Source organism: Gadus chalcogrammus, chromosome 10, assembly GCF_026213295.1.
Source record: "Gadus chalcogrammus isolate NIFS_2021 chromosome 10, NIFS_Gcha_1.0, whole genome shotgun sequence".
In the NCBI taxonomy this organism is placed as follows: domain Eukaryota; kingdom Metazoa; phylum Chordata; class Actinopteri; order Gadiformes; family Gadidae; genus Gadus; species Gadus chalcogrammus.
Genome location: NC_079421.1, coordinates 8,845,540 through 8,871,044, shown reverse-complemented (window position 1 = coordinate 8,871,044; position 25,505 = coordinate 8,845,540). Strand labels below are relative to the sequence as shown.

At 43.4% G+C, this 25,505-nt stretch overlaps 2 protein-coding genes across 4 annotated transcripts in view; one reads left to right on the top strand and one right to left on the bottom strand.

Annotated features, from left to right (window-relative positions):
* spdl1 (spindle apparatus coiled-coil protein 1) overlaps positions 1-19,422 on the bottom strand; it is a 30,776-nt gene extending 11,354 nt beyond the window's left edge. The window contains exons 1-6 of one of the 2 annotated variants that reach the window (XM_056600276.1): positions 19,270-19,422; positions 16,111-16,324; positions 15,757-15,933; positions 12,517-12,711; positions 12,286-12,435; positions 319-417 (exon numbers count right to left, since the gene is read on the bottom strand). In XM_056600276.1, the coding sequence (XP_056456251.1) occupies positions 319-417; positions 12,286-12,435; positions 12,517-12,711; positions 15,757-15,933; positions 16,111-16,287 (798 nt within the window). In that variant the 5' untranslated portion in view covers positions 16,288-16,324; positions 19,270-19,422. The remainder of the gene's footprint in view (positions 1-318; positions 418-12,285; positions 12,436-12,516; positions 12,712-15,756; positions 15,934-16,110; positions 16,325-19,269) is intronic. The other variant, XM_056600277.1, reaches the window with a different exon arrangement.
* uvssa (UV-stimulated scaffold protein A) overlaps positions 19,368-25,505 on the top strand; it is a 101,408-nt gene continuing 95,270 nt past the window's right edge. Inside the window, exons 1-5 of one of the 2 annotated variants that reach the window (XM_056600274.1) lie at positions 19,368-19,527; positions 22,766-22,890; positions 23,007-23,160; positions 23,546-23,722; positions 23,965-24,085. In XM_056600274.1, coding sequence (XP_056456249.1) covers positions 22,781-22,890; positions 23,007-23,160; positions 23,546-23,722; positions 23,965-24,085 — 562 coding nt within the window. In that variant the 5' untranslated portion in view covers positions 19,368-19,527; positions 22,766-22,780. The remainder of the gene's footprint in view (positions 19,528-22,765; positions 22,891-23,006; positions 23,161-23,545; positions 23,723-23,964; positions 24,086-25,505) is intronic. The other variant, XM_056600275.1, reaches the window with a different exon arrangement.

Genomic DNA, 25,505 nt, shown 5'->3' with positions numbered 1-25,505 from the left:
GCGGGGCCACAGGCGGGTCGACTCCGCTCCGCATTGAGGAGTGATTCATCCAAAAGAAAATACCCTTCAGAAGGCCCACATTACTGTATTAAAATTGTGTGAGAGAAAGGTTTGCGGTTCGTGCGAGCCACCTCGCCCAAAGAGCGTGAGTAGAATATCCCCTTTGCTTTTGGTGAGAGCGCCATTTAAGAGTAAATTTAATTGAATTTTATCAGTGACTGACCAGGTGGATGGTAAACAACGGAGCCAATTCAAAAGATATCCCCAAAAATCTTTACCATGTCAAATACAAAAACACATTATTCAGTAGTTTCTTACTTCAGCGAACAGTGAATTTCCTTTGCTGTTGGGGTCTTGGGCCTGCTGCTGTGCCTGGTCCAACTGTACCTGCAGCTCCAGGTTAACCTGACGGGATTTCTGTTAAAGAAAGAAACAGAGACTCATCAGTCATAAGAACAAGCAGCGCTGCAAGCACAATACAACCTTGATGTATGTATGTATGTATGTATGTATGTATGTATGTATGTATGTATGTATGTATGTATGTATGTATGTATGTATGTATGTATGTATGTATGTATGTATGTATGTATGTATGTATGTATGTATGTATGTATTAGGGGTGGGAAAAATAATTGATTCTTCGATGCATCGCGATTCTCGCTAGAATGATTCTGTCTCGATGCAGATAAATTAATAATCAGAATTAAAAAATATATAATTTTTTTTTTTTTTACCTGCTGCAACATTATGTTCGCCAGAGAGGGATAATTCTTGTAATTTTAAAATGATTGAATTTATCTTCAGTGTGTATTCGCCAATCTGATTTGTCTTGACACGATTGCGATTCAGCCTATGCATAGCACGCACGCAAACTCACAGCCAGACACAAGAACTTCTAATTCAAGAGCAGCTTTTCCTTTAATGACATAGAAAAGAAAGTTTAGAAAGAAAATAAAACTGAAACCTATTTTTTTGCATGCTTCCATATTGTGTTATTATAATGCATTGATTATTGCATTGATTATTGCATTGTTCATAGAAAGTCATCTTTGTGACAAAAGCTTTCTCTCTTATGAAATATTAGATAAGTTAATTCATCTGTTGATGTTTTTAATGATCATCAAAAAAGTATGAAGTGATTAGCAACTCTGAGTAGCAAACCCAGATGTATATATTTTTGAAAATCACGCATGGAAAAATTGTTGCATCGAGATGCATCGATAATCGCTTCAGAATGGAATCGTTGACCTCATAATCGGAATTGAATCGAATCGTGAGGTGCCAAGAGATTCCCACCCCTATGTATGTATGTATGTATGTATGTATGTATGTATGTATGTATGTATGTATGTATGTATGTATGTATGTATGTATGTATGTATCAGTGGCGGCTGGTGGTTTTTAAAGTGAGGGAGGAAGGACTGCGCGCTTGGTTGCCATTGGCCTGCTTGCACTGTTGGTGTATGGTGGCATAAGAATGTGAGACTCAAGTTGTTTCAGGGTGTTATGTATACAAAGCCACCAGTGGCATCACTGTAATTTGAGAAGGAAAGGATGCAAAGCATATTAGTCAAATCAGGCCTACTATTGATTTGTAAAAGTAAATCAAAAAATCTGGGCCTATCATTGGGCCTATTTTTGCCCTCACTGACTGAAGTTATTTAGCTATGTTTATTTTCAGTTACAATTGCTTGTAATGCTACCAGTAAGTCATGCGTACCTAGCAAACCATGTAGCACTCACAACACTGACGTTGCCATTACTTCTGGTGAACTTGATTTTGGGAAGTGGTCTACCTCTTTCTTTGGTCGCTAACTTAGCAATGTAACTGAATGAACGGAATGCTTTTTGTAATAAGACGTTAACAATGTCCTCCGTTTCCAATGTTTCCATTGTGCATTTAGGATCGCGCTATCGCAGATTTCACTTGCTCTGCGTCTTTCAGACTGAACACCGCGGCAATGCAGACCGGGTTTGCTATCGACAGCGTTGCCAGATTGGGCAGATTTCCCGCCCAATGATGATCTTTCCAGCCTAACATGATTAAAAGTAGCCCAATTGGGTGGGAAATCGGACCAATCTGGCAACACTGCTCAACATCCAGGGATCCTGCTTATTGGTTCATAGCGCAGACGGATAGATTTTTGCGCGAATCAGACCCCTTAAGGTCCCACCCACTCAGAGGAGGATTTTCCTCCTCTCTCCCATTGAAACCCATGTTATCCACCGGCCGCCAGTACTTTCGGGAAAATGAATGGGAGTGGACGGCGGCTTCCGGAGGACGTTCCTCCCTGAAGTAATTGTCAATAGGCGATAGGGGGTGCTAATGTCCCTTTACCCAGGGAAACGAACATTATATATTCAAAGGCAATAAAGTAGTCATATTTAAGGGCATTAATTCATTACAATAGTCTGGGCAATCTACATTTTTTATTCTCAACAATGTTAGGGAGGATCTTCCTCCCTCTCCTCAATGGAGAAGCCTCCACTGGTATGTATGTATGTATGTATGTATGTATGTATGTATGTATGTATGTATGTATGTATGTATGTATGTATGTATGTATGTATGTATGTATGTATCAGTGGAGGCTTCTCCATTGAGGAGAGGGAGGAAGATCCTCCCTAACATTGTTGAGAATAAAAAATGTAGATTGCCCAGACTATTGTAATGAATTAATGCCCTTAAATATGACTACTTTATTGCCTTTGAATATATAATGTTCGTTTCCCTGGGTAAAGGGACATTAGCACCCCCTATCGCCTATTACTTCAGGGAGGAACGGCCTCCGTTCGCCTCCGTTGACTCCCATTCATTTCCCCGAAAGTACTGGCGGCCGGTGGATAACATGGGTTTCAATGGGAGAGAGGAGGAAAATCCTCCTCTGAGTGGGTGGGACCTTAAGGGGTCTGATTCGCGCAAAAATCTATCCGTCTGCGCTATGAACCAATAAGCAGGATCCCTGAATGTTGAGCAGTGTTGCCAGATTGGTCCGATTTCCCACCCAATTGGGCTACTTTTAACCATGTTAGGCTGGAAAGATTATCATCTGGCGGGAAATCGGCCCAATCTGGCAACGCTGTCGATAGCAAACCCGGTCTGCATTGCCGCGGTGCTCAGTCTGAGAGACGCAGAGCAAGTGAAATCTGCGATAGCGAGATCCTAAATGCACAATGGAAACATTGGAAACGGAGGACATTGTTAACGTCTTATTACAAAAAGCATTCCATTCATTCAGTTACAGTGCTAAGTTAGCGACCAAAGAAAGAGGTAGACCACTTCCCAAAATCAAGGTCACCAGAAGTAATGGCAACGTCAGTGTTGTGAGTGCTACATGGTTTGCTAGGTACGCATGACTTACTGGTAGCATTACAAGCAATTGTAACTGAAATTAAACATAGCTAAATAACTTCAGTCAGTGAGGGCAAAAATAGGCCCAATGATAGGCCCAGATTTTTTTATTTACTTTTACAAATCAATAGTAGGCCTGATTTGACTAATATGCTTTGCATCCTTTCCTTCTCAAATTACAGTGATGCCACTGGTGGCTTTGTATACATTTTGTTCACATAACTCCCTCCCTGCTATTTTGTAGTTCACCAAAACACCCTGAAACAACTTGAGTCTCACATTCTTATGCTACCATACACCAACAGTGCAAGCAGGCCAATGGCAACCAAGCGCGCAGTCCTTCCTCCCTCACTTTAAAAACCACCAGCCGCCACTGGTATGTATGTATGTATGCATGTATGCATGCATGTCTGTATGTATGCATGCATGCATGTATCAGTGGAGGCTTCTCCATTGAGGAGAGGGAGGAAGATCCTCCTTAACATTGTTGAGAATAAAAAATGTAGATTGCCCAGACTACTGTAATGAATAAATGCCTTTGAATATATAATGTTCGTTTCCCTGGGTAAAGGGACATTAGCACCCCCTATCGCCTTTTGACAATTACTTCAGGGAGGAAGGTCCTCCCTCAGCCACCGTTGACTCCCGTTCATTTCCCAGAAAGTACTGGCGGCCGGTGAATAACATGGGTTTCAATGGGAGAGAGGAGGAAAGTCCTCCTCTGAGTGGGTGTGACCTTACAGGCGTCTTATTCGCGCAAAAATCTAGTCGCCCTGCGCTATGAACCAATCAGCAGGATCCCTGGCTGGTGAGCAGTGTTGCCAGATTGGGCAGATTTCCCACCCAATTGGGCTACTTTTAACAGCTTTATGCTGGGAAAATTATCATTGGGCGGGAAATTTACCCAATCTGGCAACGCTGTCGATAACAAAGAAACCCGTTCAGCCTGCATTGCCGCTCAGTCTAACCCGGGGATTCCACCGGACGCGTTACGGCAGTGTTACGGCTGCGGCGCGGAACGGCTGCGACCCTTCCCTGCTTGCATTTCCACCGGGTGCGTTACGGCAGCGCAACGTGCGTTGCGAGCCAGCCGTATTCACGCGAGATCACGAGATCACGCGATAATTCCTAAACCTAATGTACTCAACTTCCACTCCCAAAACGACTGCAATTAAATGCCACGCTTTGACCTTCCGGCCATTGCCCTTATAAAAATGATGATTTGGTACATAAATGACGTTGTGATAGGCTACATGAGCTGAGTATTGTGTTTTATTTTGAAAATATACCGGATGCTCTATGGCTTTTACTTTTTCACTTCCTGCCCTGCTCGATCTGCTCTGTTGAAATTGATGCGCCTCAGCAACGGCTTGCGGCAAAAATAGAAATGCTACGGAATGGTAGCGCTGCGGAACGGCGAGCCGCTCCTGAGACGCTGCTGGGACGTTCCGCAGCCGCGCCCGGTGGAAATGGTCTCATTGATTAGAGTGGAACCTATCTTCTGGGGTGACCGCGGCCAAGACGTGCCGCAGCCGTAATGTTGCCGTAACGCGTCCGGCGGAATCAGGCCTTGAGGCCCCGTTTACACAAGGACGCTTGTGGGTAAAAACGACAAAATATTTTATCGGAATTGCCTTTCGTTTAGACGGTGACGGCGTTTTTGGGGCATGAAAACACGTGAATCTGAAACCACCCTCCAGAGTGGAAAAGTTGAATACGCTCCGCCGTAGCGTTTCCGTCTACACTGCCAAAACGCAAAACACTGCTCAGATCTGCTCACGTCGCGTACGCGTTTACGTCACATACATGTGCCAGTACAAGGAAATAGACAAACATGTCAGATTATTTCCATGCATCGGACATTCAAGCTGCTCTGGCAGCTCTAACAAGCGTACAGGAGTATTTCCATGAAATGTACAGGATATGTACAGATAGTATTACTGAACAGAGAAGGATCTTTTGGTTTTTTGCGGCACGGATAAGAGAAGAAGGAAGATTCTACGCATGCGCTCAGACATGGCGGTGTTGTGTGATAGTGTATCACAGCACCACCTAGCCGCCTGGCATGCATACCCAATTGAATTCCACACACTTTTGCGTCACCGTATGCACGCAGATTTCCTCCAAAAAACGCTCGTCTAAACGCAGAATAAAAAGTGAAGATGCGACGCCACTTTTGCGTCCTCTGTTCAGACCGTCATCGTGTAAACGTAGCCTAAGAGACGCAAAGCAGGTGAAATCATCTGAAGGATTACGAGAATCTAACATTTGCGAATAAAGTGTACAATGGAAACATTGGAAACAAAGGACATTGTTCATGTTCAATTACACAAAGCATTCCATTCATTGAGTTACAGTGCTAAGTTAGCGACCAAAGAAAAAGGTTGACCACTTCGCAAAATCGAGATCACCAAAAGTAATGGCAACGTCAGTGTTGTGGGTGCTACATGGTTTGCTAGGTACTCATGGCTTACTGGTAGCATTACTAGCAATCGACTGTATTGCTGGCCCTGTTTGCTAATGAATAATGGCAAATCTCCAACGTGGGCTGTTCATGGTTTCCCTGATGTGAAAAATCTTGATAGGGCAACCAAACGCCACGACTAGTGTCAAGTTGGTTCTGCTATGCGACTTTCCTTGCTAGGCACCATGCCTATAGATCAGGTTGAATCTAGAATAATGTTGTCGTTCTTTTACTAGTTTGCTACTCTGACCGTTCTGTTTGATATTGTGGAAATGGTGTGGAAAGGGTGAATGATTCAGAGCATGATGCATTTTAAATGGCATCACTTTTGGTCATTATTTTCTTAAAACAATTGTACCTGAAAATAAACATAGCTAAATTACAACCAATAACTTCAGTCATTGAGGGCAAAAATAGGCCCAGATTTTTTTATTTACTTTTACAAATCAAGAGTAGGCCTGATTTGACTAATGGCCTTTGCATCCTTCCCTTCTGCCTTTGTGGTCCATTTCAAAGACATGCTGCCGACCAGCTTTCAAATTACAGTGATGCCACTGGTGGCTTTGTATCAAATTTATTCACATAGCTATCCCTCCCTACTATTTTGTAGTTCACCAAAACACCCTGAAACAACTTGAGTCTCACATTCTTATGCCACCATACACCAACAGTGCAAGCAGGCCAATGGCAACCATGTATGTATGTATGTATGTATGTATGTATGTATGTATGTATGTATGTATGTATGTATGTATGTATGTATGTATGTATGTATGTATGTATGTATGTATGTATGTATGTATGTATGTATGTATGTATGTATGTACGGTGGCATAAGTACACTTCTGAAGCGCGATATTTGATTTACCGCCCTCCTCTCATTCATTCTGAAATGTACAGTCAATAGACCGCTGAAAAATAAATCTCGCCTCCGAGGCTCCGGTTCCATCGGTCAAATGTCTATGGGAAATAACATGGTGTTTTTGAATGATCTTACCGAACAAACTCTGTAGGTGGCGAAGAAGTAAAAGCTGCTTTTGAACTACACACTTTTTTCATCCAGATTCCACTCGGGTTTTGGATCGTCGATGCTGTTCAAGTAGTTAACTACTATGAAGAAGCATTAACGCACCGGCAATCTTCAGAATGAATGGGCTGTCAATCAAATATCGCTCTTCAGAAATGGTCAATCACAGGAAAGCCCGCCCTGCCTTGGTTCCCCCCCCCCATATATATCATTCGCGAGAGGCTGTTAGGCGCGAGAGGCTGTTTTGTGCGGCCAAAGTTATTCCCCCCTCTCGCTTGCAACGAGGTAATGCTCTCGAGGAGCTGTTTCCCTCGCTCGGGGAGCATCGCTCAGAGTGCGCACACGCACAGAGATAATTTGCGCGTATGAAATAATATAATACGCCCGAATGCATTTTTTATCACATTAGTGCTTTATGGCACTAATATGTCGAAGCAGTTAAGCCAATTAAGATTGAGGGACTTCATTTATAGACCAAGTCAATCATCCTCGCGGGCACCGCAGCTCGGGTGCGGGCAGCCCGGCTCCGGTACGTCCACGGGCAGCCCTGCCCGGCCGTGGGCTCCGCTGACTGGTCGCGGGCAGCCCTGCCCGGCCACGGGCTCCACAGGCCGGCCGCGGGTAGCCCTGCCCGGGCAAGCACAACCAGGGCTTCAGCCTATTCGTGAATAGACGTAGGCGGGATACAGAACCCTTAGGTAGTCACACCCACTCAAAGGAGGACTTTCCTCCTCTCTCCCATTGAACGTATGTATGTATGTCATATATAAACCATAGCTAACCTGAGTGCTGCTGGACTAGAACGCGACCTTCGACCGTGCCATTGATGGGCTTTGAGTTGGTGTCTCTGGATCCACTCTTGCAAGAGGTACAATGTTTTGGGGTGTTTTCCCTCATACTATTTTTGCTCCTCCTTCGTCCCCAAGGGGTCCATTCTCCATTTCCTCTCATCACCGTTACACAGCTGGATTCTCCTCACAAACCGATCCCCCTGAATAACCTACGACCCATGTGACTATTGAGGGGCCATGGAGGGGCATCTTCTACAGCTTAACCCTGACGGAGGTCCTCTGATTGGCAACAACTCCTGGATTTTAAAACATTGTGCCATGCCACATACTAGAGCCCGACCGATATATCGGCAGGCCAATATAATCGGCCGATATTAGGCATTTTTCAAACTATTCGGTATCGGCATTTATAATGGCCGATAAATGAATATAAAAAAAAAGGTTTGTCCACCAGAGGGCGCTCTAACGCCCCAAACCCGCTGATTCAGGCAGAGTGAATGACGGAGATCGACAGAGTTACTCCCGTATACCACAATGCAATGCGGCAGTGTTTTTCCGGAGGAGAAGAAGAAGCTGAATAACCGCGAAAACTAATGCATTTAATGATGGAGTCTCCGGCTTTCGTTTAGAACTGTCAACAATTTATTTGGGAGTTAACATAGAAAATGTAACATTCAAAATTAATAAAAAAAACTTGATCAAGGAAATGTAGCATTCAACATCAATACAAGCTCCAGCTTTCCTCGGGAGTGCCCGGTTTGTTTACATGATGTGGGGGCATCTGTCTGCGTCACACAAATACCCGGCGCATTTACTGACGCAAATGACGCTTAGAAATGTTCAGCGTAGTGTCCGAATTCTCGTTTGTTCGTTTCCTATATAGTGCACTATATCATAAACACTATATAGGTAATAGTGAGGGAGTGAATAGGGAATGATTTCGAACACAGCTCATGTGTGCAAGTGTGTTCATGGTAAGTTGGCAACTGTCACGAGACATACATTGCTTGAATAACAATTAAAAGAACATCCCCATCAATTCTGTAAAGTCGATAAGCATGACTTAATTCATGACTACCATGTCCAGTTTTGCTGTTACGTGTTAGCTGAGAGTGAAAAGGATTTAAAGTGCGTATTGGAAGTTAGATACTGCAGTGAAGAATCATATAGGAAAAAAATTCGAATACACGATTATTTAGTTTTTATTAATAAATCTACACTACAAGTGGCATCTTGAGCCGTTTTTGTGATACAATTTTACTTCCGCATCTCAAACGCTCGTTTTCGCGTGACGTAGGAATTGGTAGACGGACAGTCTAATCATCATAGACTACATAGGCAACATAACAACAATGGATAACAGTTTCGGACCACTTCCGTACAATTTTGAGCCAGCTAGCCGTGAGGGAGAACAGCAACCACCCAAAAGGCGGAGACACCATGGTAATAGGAGGGAGATAGAGTTGTGGTGTCAGGAGAATTATGGTGAGCCAGGAGCATCGTGGAGTACCGGGACTGCATCGGGGGCTTCAAGAAGGTGGAGGACCTAGCGCTGGTGAGTGGGATAGGCGCCACCAAACTGGAGATTATTAAAGTGGAGATCTGCGTGTCGAGTAGGACCAGTTCGTCGCAGCACTCCCCGTCCTCCCTGCGGAGAGACCCGGAGCATATGTCCTCCTGCAGCGGCATGAACATCAACACCGCCGTCCCGCCGCAGCTCATGAGCATCCGCGGCATCACGGAGAAAATCGCCCGGAACATTGTCGCCTATATCGGACCCAACACGGTCCGTTCAAGAGCATCGAGGACCTGGTTCGGAAATAAACTGCTCCCTACTGGACAAGATCCGTTTCCAGGTGTTTGTGGAGCGCTCAAGAACTCCGTCCACCAATACCAACGGCGGGCTGACCTACACGGGTCGGTCCCATCCGAGCCCAACCTCGTTCAGCCTCCGGAGCGACGACCTCGACTCCCGCCGGGAGGACCCACGCAGATGGTGTCCCTGCGGCCCCGCGAGGCACCGGGCCCGCGGGACAGCCGGGCCACGGTGCGCCTGGCCACCTGGGACCTTCAGCGCTGCTCCAGTGAAAAGGCCAACAACCCTGGCGTCAAAGAGGTCGTGTGTATGCCCCTACTGGAGAACGAGTGAGTACAACTAACGTGAGGGTTTGCAGGCTCGAAAGCCTGCTCCTATTTCTCCGATCGGGGAAACTGTCAAATCGGAGATGGTCGGACAAGAGGTCGGAGTTGGAACAACCCCCACAGATACAAAACCTCATCTCGTCGATTAGAAAAACCCAAAAACCACAGGGGGGGGGGAATGCTCTGTAAGGTGACCTTGGGTGTCTTGAAAGGCGCCTCTAAATTAAATGTATTATTATTATTATTAATACAAGACCCCTCACCGCGGCAACTGCTCACAACTACGCATAGAGCTGAGGCAGCAACAGCGACCGCGTCTACCAATTCCTACGTAATATGACGCGTTTGACGTATCACATAAAAAAACAACGGTTTTTGAAGCCTTGCTCAAAATAGTCACTTTAAAACTGGATTTTTTGCCGATATACTCTTTTAAACTGATAAAATCCTGCATTTTAATTTCAAAGAGCAATTTTCAGAGAATGTTATGTATAAATATTTTTAAAAACATTAACTTCCAATACGCACTTTAACCCATTGGCGCCGGATGCTGCGTAGCGCAGCATAGCCCCTCCTGCCGGTTGCTGCGTAGCGCAACATAGGCTTTCCTGCCGGTTGCTGCGTAGCGCAGCATTTTGTACACGTGCTGTTTTCATGACGAATGCAGCATATAACTCACTCTGGTTGGTTAAAAATACACATGGGGTGGGTCTTAAGGCTTTGGTAAAGATCAGGAGACCACCAAAACGAACTTTGGTTGGCTGAAAATCACGTCAATCAATCATATAGCCACGCGACATTCTATGTTTGTTTTTAGCGACGCGTCTAGCTGGCGACCGAGAAGTAGCAATGAACATGGAGGATTTTGATAGCGATGGCAGTGATATTGTCATAGAATTCAAGGGATTTGAGTATGAGAATGAGGACGAGAATGATTTTGTGCCGGTTGATCCACTGGATCGGATTCCAACGAATCGGTACGCGCAACAGGTACGAGCTCAGACCCCCGCGACCTCAAGTGGACCCCGGTCCCGAAAACAGAAATGAAAACATTCCTCGGGCTGTGTCTTTGCTTTGGAATTTTAAAGCTACCAGCACGCCGCGATTACTGGAGGCAAACTAAGTGGCTCTACCAAACAAATGTCAAGGGACCGTTTCGACATGATCTGGAGGTAAATATTTATGTTTTCTTTTCTTGTGCTCTCTTCCGAGTTCCATTCTCTTCTCTTAGAAAACGGAATGGCCAGTAATGATAGTGGTGCTATAGCAATTACTAATGGTGATGATGGTTGATATTGAATAAATACAATGATGTTAGTTATAAATACAATAATGGAATAATGAATAAATAGTAATACAATTATGAATATAAATACTATAAATAACATAATACAAATAAACACAATGATGGAAATAAATGTCAGGCTCAAATTCTTTGTCATATATGCATTTTCAGATATCTCCATCTAGAAGATAACTTGGACCCTGCCTTGGATAAATCCGATAAGCTGTAGAAGATCCAGCGGTTCATGGACCTCCTCTTGCATCAGTTCCAGGCCCTCTATGAGGTCAATGGGTTTGTGAGTGTGGATGAGTCCATGGTAAAATACAAGGGACGCCTTGCCTTCCGGCAGTACCTCCCCATGAAGCCGGTGAAGTGGGGGATAAAGGTGTGGGTCATGGCAGAGAGCAATACAGGCTACGTAAACAATTTTCAAGTTTACACAGGGGCCATTGCAGGCAAGACCGAGACAGGCCTGGCTTACCGGATTGTGTCATACCTGGCTAAACCGTATTTTGGGTCAAACTTGTGTGTTTACATGGACAACTTTTACACCAGCGTGAAGTTGTTGCTGGATCTGCAGGTCAGGGGTGTGCCTTTACCATGCTTTGGTTAAAATGTTATTTGTTGTATTTTATATCATTGATTTATACTGTTTTTTCTTCTTAATCTTGTTTTGAGAATGTTTTTAAAATGTTGCTGTTATGGTTGTGCTCAGGGAGCATGTTTTAATAAAACCTGTAGTTCTTACCTTTAAAATGCTTTTTATTTCATGTTTCTAGGTGCTCCAGAGGCTTAGATATTAAGGTTTATGTAGACGTTGACAATTCTTACTATTTTCTCAGAAAAACCTCAGGAAATGAGGTTCTTTTTCCTAGAATAGCATAGGATTTTAGCAGGCGTTTTTAGCAGGCGTTTTAGGCATAAATGGGTTAAAGGATAACTACAAATAACCAATGTTAGGGAAATTTGTTTGTTTTGTTGCGCGTTTCTGGATTTTTAAAAATATATATATATCGGCCGATATATCGGCATATCGGATTTTTAAATCACAAAATATTTGTATCGGTCTTAAAAATCCTATATCGGTCGGGCTCTACCACATACCCAACAATATATGTATATAACTATTTAACTATATCTATCTATCTATCTATCTATCTATATATAACTATATATAGTTATAACTATCTATTTCCATCCATCCATCCATAATCTGCTTACCCCCAGTGCGTTGAACCAGGAAACAGCCTCCTTCTCCCTCTCTTCCTTCTCCTCTTTGATCTGCAGGAGCTGACGCTTCAGACTCCCGTTGGTGAGGTCCAGCTGCTGCTCTTTGTACTGGGCTTCCTGTAGCGACAAGGCCAGTTCGGCCTGGGAATACACAAAGGAAACGGTCTTAACCAACATAACTAACGACTCTAGTCTCTGACAGGACACGGTTCTTCAGAATACCTTTATGCTCTGCAGCTCCAGTCTGCTCAGATGCATCTCCGTGAGCTCAGAGGAGATGGTGTCCAGCTTCTGCTCGTTCAGGGACCGTAGCTCGTCCAGCTTGAGGTTGAGGGTTTCCGTCATGACCTCCAGTTTATGTTTCAGTTGTTTCTCTTTTAACTGAGCTTCTCCTAGATCAGCCTGCAGGTTTATGATCTGCATGGAGTCATATCAAGTAAGGATGAGGTCTCTCAAATAACACAAAAATGTATAATACCATTCATAAATTGAGGGCATTTAGCAGACGCTTTTATCCAGACTTCATCCACACACCGACGGCGTGAACCATGGTATACCTAACCCTAACCCTGACCCATGCAGGGCGGAGTCGTTAGGGGTAGGTGTCTCTCGCCGAGGGCCACCGTGACACTCCGCTAGGACGAGCCAGGGATCGAACTAGGAACCTTCCGGTAACAAGCCAACTACCTCCTGAGCTAAGCAAATACCATTACAATTAGGGATGTCCCGATCCAGCTTTTTGCACTTCCGATCCGATACCGATATTGTAGCTTTTAGCATCGGCCGATACCGATACCGGCCGATCCAAGCATGTATTAAAGATTAAAGATATTTACTTATTTTGTTGTACTACTCATGTTGAAAAGGGTTTTACTCTTAAGAACAACTAGCCAACTTAATTAGGTTAGTTTGAATAATCCACAATAGTTGGTAATGAGAAGCTGACCTGTTTATTCAGGGTTAAATAAACACAAAATAGACAAAATAATAAATACCGTATTTTCCGGACTATAAGTCGCGGTTCTTTTGTAGTTTGGCTTGCCCTGCGACTTATATTTCGAAGCGACTTATATGCCAAAATTGTGCGTACATAATCTTCGGCCGCAAGATGGCACCGTCATTCATTAGGCCTACAACTGAACGCTGCAAGCCTACTGCACCACCGAATAAATTATATTTTCGTCGTCATCGTCCTCCGGTTCAACCAAAGCTACCCCAGCCTTAGCTGCAATGTTGTGCAACATAGCTGTCACACATATCACAGCGCATGACTTGGCCGGCGAAAACTGGAGCCCTCCGCTGGACTTGTGAAGGCATCTAAAGCGCAACTTCCACCTCCCGATCGTGCGCTCAGGTTTAGGACCGCGGCGCATACGCGTCCGGTGGAATCCCGGTGTCACTGAATTCGGTATACTCTCAGAACTACGAGTGGGACCGACACACCCAGGGGTTGACACTAAGGTTTCAAAAGCACTTGCCCATCGGGCAAGTACAGGTCAGGTTCAACTTGCCCGAATTTAATCTTCACTTGCCCAAATTATAATCAGAATCGTGAACGGGCCTCTTTTTGCCAGGCACCCGGCCTGGTTTTGGGGGGGCTCAGAAAAATCATCTGAAGCTGAATGTTAGCTTCCACACATGTTGTGTTTAAAAATTAACAAACTTCTCTTTGTTTACTTATTTATCGAGCGGTCACATCGTGCCATGAAGTGATTTCCAAAAGAAAGATTGTTGTGCAAGTGAAATATTCAAATGGGGATAATACTTGGTTAAAGTGAATAAAGCCATGGAACACAGCATAAGTGGAAGATAACATTTCCACCTGAAATAATTATCAGTATCAGTTGGTCGTTATCAGTTGGGAGCGCTGTCTTACTATGAGACACAAATAAGGGTAGATATCTTACAATTTTGACACTTGACACCTCTATTTACAGTTCAGGGCAATCGAATGCACCAAGCTAAACACTCGCAAATAAATATATGGCCACTAGATTGCGCTGAAGAATGTTTTCTGATTGAAGGCAATTTACCTATTTCCTAAGAAACCTTTTCTTATTCATTGATTGAAAACACCATGTTAAGTTGCAAAATTTGGCCCAGATACTGGATCATCTGTTTATGGTGGTTTTATTCGATCAGAATCAACTTTGTGGACAAAAATCACAAAGGTAATAGGCCTACTTAATTTTTGGTTGTTAAAAGAAAAGGGGACGTTTCTTCTTAAGTTGTTATTTGCGAGTTTTAGTCACAGAATGATATGGTTTGGACTGTTGGAATAAGTGGAGGCTCAGCTTTCATGTAATATATACAGTAGTTTGTGAGGGTCCAATTTCGTGAAAAAGATCGCTATTGCTGTGTGCATGTGCACAGTTATGAAACCCAAAACCGTGTTCTTGACTTTCCTTGATAATTTGCCTCAATCCAAAGTACTTCCAAACGGCACTCCTCCATCACTACTCCATTTAACTTCTACCTAAACCGTTCGCGGAGGTGCTGCACAGCTGTGTTGGCTAACCTTTAGCGAATCACTGCCAGAGACCGCACTGCGAGTGAGTGACAGAAGGCGGGGCTACATTCGCACTGAAGCGATGCGTGTCTGTTAACTCGCTTTCCGAGAGAAGAGAAGACAGCGCGCTGATCAATTGCAAATACTTATATTTTGTGTGGTTTTGAGGAACAAAAGGTTGTTCTGCAGTTTCTAAAAACATTTGAATAAATAGCTTTTATATTAACATCCACCCAAAATCCACTTGTCCGTTCGGGCAACCAGAAAAAATCTCAACTTGCCCAAACAATTTTTTTACTTGCCCCAGGCAATCGGGCAACCGTTAGTGTCAACCCCTGACACCTATACTGCTATTGCAATTTTATTCAGTCTCTCCAGACTAAACGTTCTTGTTTAAATGTTTAAAAATAAATGCGACTTATACACCGATGCGACGTATATATGTTTTTTTCCTCGTCATGGAGCATTTTTTGACTGATGCGACTAATACTCGGGAGCGACGTATAGTCCGGAAAATACAGTAGTCAAATTACCACACACACACTGAATTGGCATCAGTGCTCTGTTCTTGAACAACAAGAGTGTAAACAATATTGTAAACAATATAACATTATATATAAAAGCAACACACACTGAGTAGAAAAAAGTCAAATTACCACACACACAGTGTGCGCTAGGTGTGCTGAACAACGCGGACCGGATTTGGGGGGAAAAGCTGAAAAAAACTGGAATGGATTACCTACATTGGTGCGCTCGAAAACACGGACCGGAGTTTTGAATCGGGAGTCCGGATCGGGATTTTCCCGTGCAGGCCGATCCGATATTGATATGCATTTTTATGCTAATATCGGCGGCCGATCCGATCCAAATATCGGATCGGGACATCCCTAATTACAATACTGAGTCTCTCCTATCTAGAGTGTCTATTATTGGTGAACAACGAGAGCACGTACCTGATTTTTCAGAACGTGGACCTCCGTGTTATGAGCCTGTGTTAAATGTTCTTCTTGATGGTGAAGGTGTTGGGTGAGCTGGTCGTTTGAAGAGTCGTATTCAGACTTGAGCGATTCGAGCATTCGAACCCTCAGCTCTACCTCCCTCTTAAGAGAAAACTTGTCTTGCTCCAGTATCTGAGAGTACAAATTACAAAGTGGTCATTTAATTACATTTTAACCGTTTTGCTTTCTGACAATAATAAGGTTAGGTTGGGATGACTTGTTAGAATATTTCTTGGTTCAAAGCCATGACATTAACTACATTTGATATCTTCAATACTGTGCACACAACAATGTTAATCTTTTGCACACCTCTATAGTGTTGGTCATCTCCACCCTCTGCTCTTCCAGTTGGGTCTGCAGCTCCACCTGCTGGTTCAGAAGGTCCAGGCCCGCGTGAGCCGCCTGCTGGACCTGTTCCTCGCTCTCCTTCAGCCGGCTCCTCAACCTCTGAATCTCCTCCTCCGCGGACTCCAGTGCTCCGGACATCTCGAGTCGTTCTCTTGGTTACACTCAAATTCGGCAGCTGAAGTCAGAAAAGATTCAACCAAAAATATAGCTGCCTGCAGCAATGTGGGTGTCAAGCATAATGGGACTCGATAAGCTAATTCTGCCGGAAGGACGTAATCGGCTGGGTGGCTACATGAAGACTGTATCGGTAATTGGTAAACTAACTCTGCCGGACGGACGTAATCGGCTGGTTGGCTACATGATGACCTTCTCGGTAATCGGCAAACTAATTCTGCCGGACGGAGGTAATTGGCTAGGTGGCTACTGGCTACATTATGACCATCTCGGTAATCGGTAACCTAATTCTGCCGGACGGACATAATTGGCTGGACATGACGACCGTATGGTAATCGGAGGACGTAATCGGCTAGGTGGCTACATGACGACCGTATCGGTAATCGGATGGACGTAATCGGCTAGGTGGCTACATGATGACCGTCTCGGTAATCGGTAATAATAGTGGCTGGTGGAATGGGTGGCTACATGACGACCGCCTTGGTAATCGGTAATAACGACGGCTGGTGGAATGAACTACAGCATTATGCAAATACACGGCAATGTTTACCAAAAGGAAAAATGACCCTACCTAGAGGCGCATTATCGACAGAACAAATGACACAAATACATAGGGGATTATCGGAACAGAGACACAATGTTAACAAGCATCCGTTCTTGAGGCGGTTCATGAAGCATCTTATCCAGTAAGAATTACAGTTTATATTGGGCGGAATGGTAAATAAAGTCATTGTTGTTTGACGTCCCCCTGAGGTCAAAGGTCACCAAATTGTTTGGCTGCCCCCAGAATGATATCATGAGCCTATGTAGCAAGTTTGGCTATGATATGCTAAAGATTTGCTGAGAACAGGCTTACTTCCTGTTTGGCGACTTTGCCTGCATTTGTTCGGCTTGGTCTGGGGATCATATAGGGCAAGTTTCATGATGATTGGAAATAATTTGTGGCCTGTGGATACGTAATGTTGATATTGACAACTTTCAACATGGCGGCCAGGCTTTGCCGACAAGTTTGATTGGCTGACACGGCCAAACGGTTTAGAATTAGAAAAAGGTGTTTGGCAAGTTTGTTCGGCTTAGTCTGAAGATCATATAGGGCAAGTTTCAGAATGATTGGACATAGGGCTGGGCGATAACTCGATTACGATTATTAATCGCAATAAAACTAACGTCGATTACGACGATAAGCATAAGAAATTAATGCTTGATATATAAAATGTAAAAATGTAAAAACAAAACAAAAAACAAAACAGTTCTGATATGGATTTACCTTACAGCCAATCACACAGCAGAAATAAACAAAATAGTCAGATCGCAGTTTTGCGGTTAATGTCTAAGTACACGCCCATTTCCAGGTGCATGTTTGAGCTTCCGTTCAAGCATCGCGGTAAGGAAAGACGAGAGGAGAGGAGCGTTTTGCGACAGAATAAAAATGAGTGGAAAGACTATATTAGTTTTATCGTGATTAATATCGATATCGAAAAAATAATCGTGATAATATTTTTTGCAATATCGCCCAGCCCTAATTAGAAATAATCTGTGGCCTGTGGATATGTAATATTGATTCTGAGAACTTTCAACATGGCGGCCTATTTCTGATGTTGCAATGGGAAATATTTTATTAGCTACACGGTGCGGTCTGACAGTATCACCAGAGACTGAAAATAAGTTTGAAATATACTCAAGTGACGAGAGAGGAGTTCAAACATGTCTGTTAATTATAGCGCCCCCTAGAGGTCAATGGTCACCAAATTCTTTGAGTGTCCCCATGTTGATGTCATGTATCTACCAAGTATGGTTATGATATGTCAAAGGGCTGCTGAGATATTGGCTTACTTCTTGTTTGGCGACTTCGCGGTTGAATTTGATTGGCTGTAGCGGCCAAACGGTTTTGAATTTGAAAGATATCTCGATGGCTTTTATCAAGCATGGCCTGAAGATCATGTGTACCAAGTTTCGAGATGATTGGACAACATTTGTGATAGGAGTAGCATTTTAAAGGTTTTTCACATAAACCAAGATGGCGGAAAATCCATCATGGCGCATAGGGTGCGTTGAACTCGGCTTGGACGGATTCCAATGATACCTTGTTTGTGAATATTGGATGAATGGGTCGAAAGTTATAAACATGAATGCATGTCCAAGTTTGACCTGTTGGTGGCGCTAGAGCTGATATGCAAGCGAGCTCAAATTTGCTTGACGGGCAAATGGGATTGTCCTGAACCATTGTGCCAAATTGCACAACTTTTCACCAAGGCGTTCTATGGGCTCCCAATTGCCATAGACTCCCATGGCGGTAAAATAATAATAAGAAACTACGAAAACAATAGGTTGTCTCGCAACTTCGTTGCTTGACACCAAAAAATAATGTTCCAAATAGTGTTTTCCAGAGGCAGCGTCATTTATCATTTCGATGCGTTCCCCTGGCTCTCTAGGCCTCTCTCTAGTATGTTCTCAATGACACATTTCCCCAACTCAGGATTTCGTTTTTCATGGTTGTTGTGCATTGGTACTTTGCCGTCGTTGGGTTACATTTAATAGTTAAACAAATTACAATTGTGATGCGTTATGCCACACAGTGCATACTAGCAATAAATGCTGCAACAAAAGCATTTGTGTACGTGGCCCTAATGTAGGCCTGTCGCTTTGTAAACCTTTACATGGGTTGCTACTTTTAATTATTGATTAATACTTGCCGTTTAGCTTTCGAGTAAGTTGTGAAGCAGGTAGGTGCAATGGTTAAATTACTTTTAAGAACAGTATCGTGGATAACATTAGTTAGTGTAGTGGTTGAATTAATCTATTTAACGTCCACACAGAGAAAGGATTTAACAGTTAATAGTCACCAGCGCGAGCTTAAGGCGACAGGGTTCGGAACTAGAATATGCAACCGTAAATCACCAATTCAATAACATCTCTACTCAAAGTTAGACGTAAGTACTGACTTACTTTTTAAAGCAGATCAACAAAATACATTTGAAACTTCGTCCTTAGCCTCAGTTTAGCGCTTCACAAAGTTTGAATCTAAGAATCTCCCACGCTGAGCATCGCGAGACCTGCGCCTGGCGAGACCAAGGTCGGGTGTGATTGGTCAGCTCTGCGCAGGCGCGGTCAAGCTTCGAACATTGTGGCTAAAACAGTAGTAGATTTTTAACAATGCCTAAAGAATAGATTGTTCTCGAAAAACAGATTACCATAACGGAACAGGTAAATAACATTTCCATTCCTTATTTTAGCGTCTCAACTATAATATAGATACATGGTTGTTTATTAAATATGTGTTTACTTTATCTGTGGCTAAACACTGAAGCCGAATCAATAAACAGCTTGCACTATTCCTGTTTTAGATTGGAAATTGTAAATCATTGTCTAATATAGATGTCAATACATATATGGGCGAAATATAGTGATAAGTACAGTTGCATTTTCGGAAACACTGTTTTTATTGAGCGCATTTCGTTAATCATTACGGTCCTCTTAGGGTGGTAGGGTTAGGATTAGGGTTAGCGTAGAATCTTCACTTCATGGCACATGGGTTAGGGTGGAGCTTCACTTCATGGCTAATGACTCATGGGTTAGGGTTAGGGTTGACCCTTCACTTCAAGGCTCATGGGTTAGGGTTAGGGTAGACTCTTCACTTCATGGCTCATGGGTTCGGGTTAGGGTTGACCCTTCACTTCAAGGCTCATGGGTTAGGGTTAGGGTAGAATCTTCACTTGTTTGAAATTGTTATTGTTGTTGGGATGATATCCCCTTGAGATGAAACATCTCGTTTTCGAGGGGGTCCTCCAGACATAGGACAGAGACAATACAAACATTTACATTCACACTAGCTCAAACTCTCCCTCATCACGCCTCTCCCGCCCACCCCACATGTAAACAAGAAATAAACAAAAAAACAAAACATTGCAGTAAAGAGGCATAACAACATTTAGCCCATACCATATAGACAGATGCATAATATACACACACCTACACCCATACTTGCATATACACGTAAATAATAATAGTAATAAAAGAAATAAATAAGTCCAGTCACACATGAGGAAAACATTTGCAGAAACAGTTTGCTTGCAAGTAGGTAAGAAGTGATGTTTTGAATGAATGCAAAGAAGTGTTGGAAGATCCAGGCAGGCTATTCCAATCTGAAGGGGCTTTACCTTTAAAGGTACGTCGACCACTCTCTTTGGAGTTGTTTGGCACAGTGAAGGAGGGATATTCAGTGTGTCTCAATCTATAGCTGGGTCTAAATGGAATTAGATATTCCTTTAGGTAAGAAGGATAGGTGATCAGAGTTTACGCATTTAAAGATAACCTGGTACCAATGATACTGTCTTCTGGCTTTTGGTGATATTAAATTCAGTGAGTCATACATACACAGTGGTGAGTAGTAAAAGGACATCTCAGCACAAATCTCTCTCTCTCTCTCTCTCTCTCTCTCTCTCTCTTTCTCTCTCTCTCTCTCTCTCTCTATCTATCTATCTATCTATCTATCTATCTATCTATCTATCTATCTATCTATCTATCTATCTATCTATCTATCTATCTATCTATCTATCTATCTATCTATCTATCTATCTATCTATCTATCTATCTATCTACATACTTCATGGCACCCTAACCCATGAGCCATGAAGTGAAGGGTCTACCCTAACCCTAACCCATGATCCATTTTGTGAAGAGTCTACCCTAAACCATGAGCCATGAAGGGACCCTCACTCTAACCCCTAACCCTAGCCATTTAGTGAACAGTACCCCAACCCTAACCCATGAGCCTTGAAGTGAAGGGTATAACCTAGACTCTTCACTTCATGGCTCATGGGTGAGGGTAGCGGTTCACTTCATGGCTCATGGGTTAGGGTTAAGGCCGATTTATGCTCAGTTACGTAAGCGTAAAGGCCGATTTATGCTCAGTTACGTAAGCGTAAGCGCAAGCGCAAGAGGCCCTTGCGCGCCCTTCCGCACCCCTTGCGCGACTTCTCACGTCTTGCGTGCGTCGGGCGATTTTTCTAGACTTGCGTCATTTTTTACGTAAGCTTTTACGCGAGCCGCGCAGCCTGCAAGGCTGTGATTGGTCTGCTGGTCTGGTTACTACTTCCTGTCTGGAGTATCACATTTCCTGTTTTCATACCGCCATTTTTAAACGCCAGAAGGCAAGGACAACCCGGCAGGCTCATATACAAAAGCATTAACGTGAATTGAAGTTAACTTTGCTGCCAACACATTATGTCGTTTTAAAATGTAGAGATATGCACATTTATACAACCCCAATGATCAAAAACTTCATCCACGTAACATGATAACTAATGAATCAAAAGTCATGCTTCCAAGTGACCAATGTATATATATTTATTGGTCAGTGCGCATACCCAATCGTAGCACATTGTAGCCTACTGGTGGGGAAACACGCCAGCATCTGACAAAAAATGATATGCCAGCTGCTCCCTGACAAGGGCCGGTTTTTGTGAGAGTCGGGAAGATATCGGATGACTCGCGAAAGGAGATCATCAAACTTTGGCACATAAACAAACCAACGACTCCCACAAACAAAGACGTCATTCTCGAGGTCGTCTTCAACGAAAAACTTTACTCCACATATTACTCCACCTACTGTTCTGGCGGTAAATTGCTTGGCAACACGCGCAACCTAAAAGGGAGCATGAATTGCTTTGAGTAAATTTTGCGCAACAACGTAACACCAACGCTGAAGCATGCAGCCGCCTTTAGGGATAAGGGGTTAGGGTACACCCTTCACTTCATGTTTCATGGGTTGGAGTTAGGGGTTAGGGTAGACCTTTCACTTCATGGATCATGGGTTAGGGATGGGGTAAGACTCTTCACTTCATTGCTCATGGGTTAGAGATTAGGGTAGACCCTTCTCTTCATGGGTTAGGGTTAGGGATTAGGGTAGACCCTTCACTTCATGGGTTAGGGTTAGGGATGGGGTAAGACTCTTCACTACATTGCTCATGTGTTAGGGTTAGGGATTAGGGTAGACCCTTCACTTTAGGGGTTAGGGTCAGGGTTAGGGTAGCGGTTCACTTCATGGGTTAGGGTTAGGGTAGACACTTCACTTCATGGCTACTGTCGAGTGAATCAGTGCTTCAGGCAAACACGACCTGCTTCCGTCCTGCTGTATAATAAAACAAACTCAACAATAGAGTGGTGGTCTAAATCTATCTCTTCTTTATTTTTGTCTTTTGACTTCCTTTGTGAGCCTTTCATAGTGAAGCACATTCTCGGGAGAGTGAATACACTGCTGTCAACAACCACGTCCAAATCTTTATTTTTTATATTTATGTTATTTTTTTTAAGAGAAATATTAACATTCCAATTTCTTGCCTTGGAGTGGCTCACTGCTGATCTATTGGTTCGGTGATCTAAACGGGAGTTCATAAATTAAACCTCTATTACCTGTATGTTGGATATGACACCATATCCACAGGGTTAAATCATCGTAATGGACCTGGCACAACGGGACAAGCTCTCGGAGCTGGTGGAGGAGCTTACCACATCTGGACAGCAGCAGCTCAACCAAGAGAAGATTAAGGAAATCAAGAAGATCTGCAGGTACATTTGTGTATCCAAAGAAAATCTGTTGAATATCATATCCTTAACCAAAAAATGACAGTCTTTTTTTTTTTCTTGTTGCTTTGTTGGTGTTCCTCTCAAATCCCATGGTCCAGACTATCTAAGGACTATGTAGATCATGTATACGACTCTGTGATGGCACAACTTGATAAAGAACATGCAGAAATCCGACTTTCAGCCTTCCAGATAGCCAGTGAACTCTTCTCCAGGTCACACCAATTCAGAATTCGTCTTGTGGATAACTTTCAGGTACCAACGTTGTTTCTAATAACCACGCCTATTTTGAAATAGTCTGAGTTTCCTGATTAGACTTTGGTTAACCTACGTATCCTTTATTCCCATTACACTTTGTACTGTTATAGTAGGGCCATGAAAATTACTGATGACTACCCTAAACTTACACAAAAAGTTAAAGATTCATGTTATTTTTTAAAACTCTGACTTCTTTAGTTATTGTGAAAATATATAAATATAGAAAATAAAGCCAATACTGAACAGATGGAATCCTTAAAATAAACAACTTATTTTTATTGTCCCACGTCCCATTATGGTGTTGCTGCCCATCTGTAAACAACAGTATGTGTCATTGATTAGAAGTTCATCATTCACCTGATGACCATTCGTCTCTTTTTAGGAGTTTTTAGAATTAACTGTGGAGACTGACTCGGATCAACCTCTCCCGCCACCAAAAGAGGTGGCCAAGAAACTTAAGATATCTGCTATCAAAACCATCCAATCCTGGCAAGCTCAATATGGAACCGCATACAAGAAGTTGGCCCTGGGATACCACTTCATGAAACAAGTCAAGAATGTGAGACAGGAATTGTGGGGAAACCTTTTAACCCTAACCCCTAACTTTAACCCTAACCATTGACCCTAACCCTAATCTTTGTTTTTTCAGTTTTCTTTGTAGTACTTAATTCATTTTTAAGGTGAAAGTCCCGTTGGTTTTTTCACAGTGTGTTCCGTCCATAAACACTAGACAATATCTATTGAGAAGTGTCAACATTCATGCTGTTATGACATATTGAAGCATTATTCTCTCTCTATTAGGTTGACTTTAATGATGTTCAGGCCAGGACTGTAGCAGAGAGGAGCCGAGAAAATGAGAGACAGAGGAGGATGGAAAGGATCTACAAAGATAGGGTGGAGGCCGCTGCTAAAGAGATGGAAGGTGAATTCTACATATTTCAGTTTTACTTATACCAATACTAGTTTTCCTTTGGGAATATGATGACCCCTTTGTAAATCTTAAAAGCATACCTCAATATCTATAAATTGGCATTGCCTGTCTTACCTAGATTCAGAAAAGTTGTTTAATCCAAAATTCATCATTCAGCATGAAGAAGGGGAGTTTGGCCTTTGATTTGAGTCACTTCCATTGATTTTCAGAGTTAAATAATATGGCTTGTATCAATGTGAGGAGAATACCTTTTGATTTATTTCAACTACACACGACTATCACAAACACTTACTTTGGCACTATTTATGGCACAGGGATTATGAGGCTATATGTGATGTATAATCACATAGACAGTATTGTGACAAGCTGCTGCTGGCTGGTAGTTAGCTACTTTATGGATGCTTTAATATAGATATTAGTAGGCCCCAAACACAGTATTTGAAGACGTTCCTGAAATTCAGCCGTGGTACAGAATTACAGCCACTACGAGCCAGTCGCACATTGAGCTTTCCCCAAATGCACCGTTTCGGTGTCTGTAGCTTTAATGCAAATAAGGAGGAGAGAGGCGGGTCAAGGAGGAGGGTGGGGGTGTGGCACTGAGCAGCTTGCAGCCACGGTACCATGGGCTCTGTTTACAGTGAGTGTATCGCAATGGCGAGGCGCACATAGCCTTTAGCCGTAGAATAAATATTCTAGAACACACAGGAGTCCTGGAGCTCTATATCTAAATAATATCATATTATACATCGGTATCTATATCATATAATATATATTCTCACGCCTAAAAGCTCTGTGAGCCTCCAGACGATATTATGAATCTCAAACGACCGCGTCGGGTTCTCCGACGTCTCTGGTTCTTCCACGTCAACATCAATCTGAAGTAGACTGGAGGAGAAAGGGATTGTTGCCCGCGATTGTTGACCGCGGTTGTCTCCCGCCGGAGCCTCGCTGCCGAGGGACCACCGCCTCGGCAGCGGTCAGCGCTTAGGCACCACCGCCTCCTGCAGCACCGAGGCGGTGGTCCCTTGGCATCGGGAAGCAGGGCTCAAGCGGGAGACATTCGCGGCCAACAATACTTCAGGGAGTCAAGCCAAAGTTCCTTTCCCCCAATTCATTCTCAACCATGGCTGAGATAACCCCAACTACGAGTCTCGTTGTGGAAATACCGTGTATCCGACGTGTGATGTGGCATAACACCAACAGCAGAACGGTTATCCAAATAACAAGGAAGTGTACAACACTTGCGATACAGTCCTGGAGCTCTATATCTAAATAATATCATATAATACATAGATATCTTTCACATCAATCTGAAGTAGACTGAAACACGAGCTGCCTGCTGCCGGCTGCCCGCTGCCGGGCGGTGGTGCTTCGCGGCGGTGGTGCCTCGCGTGAACCAGCGGCAGACAGC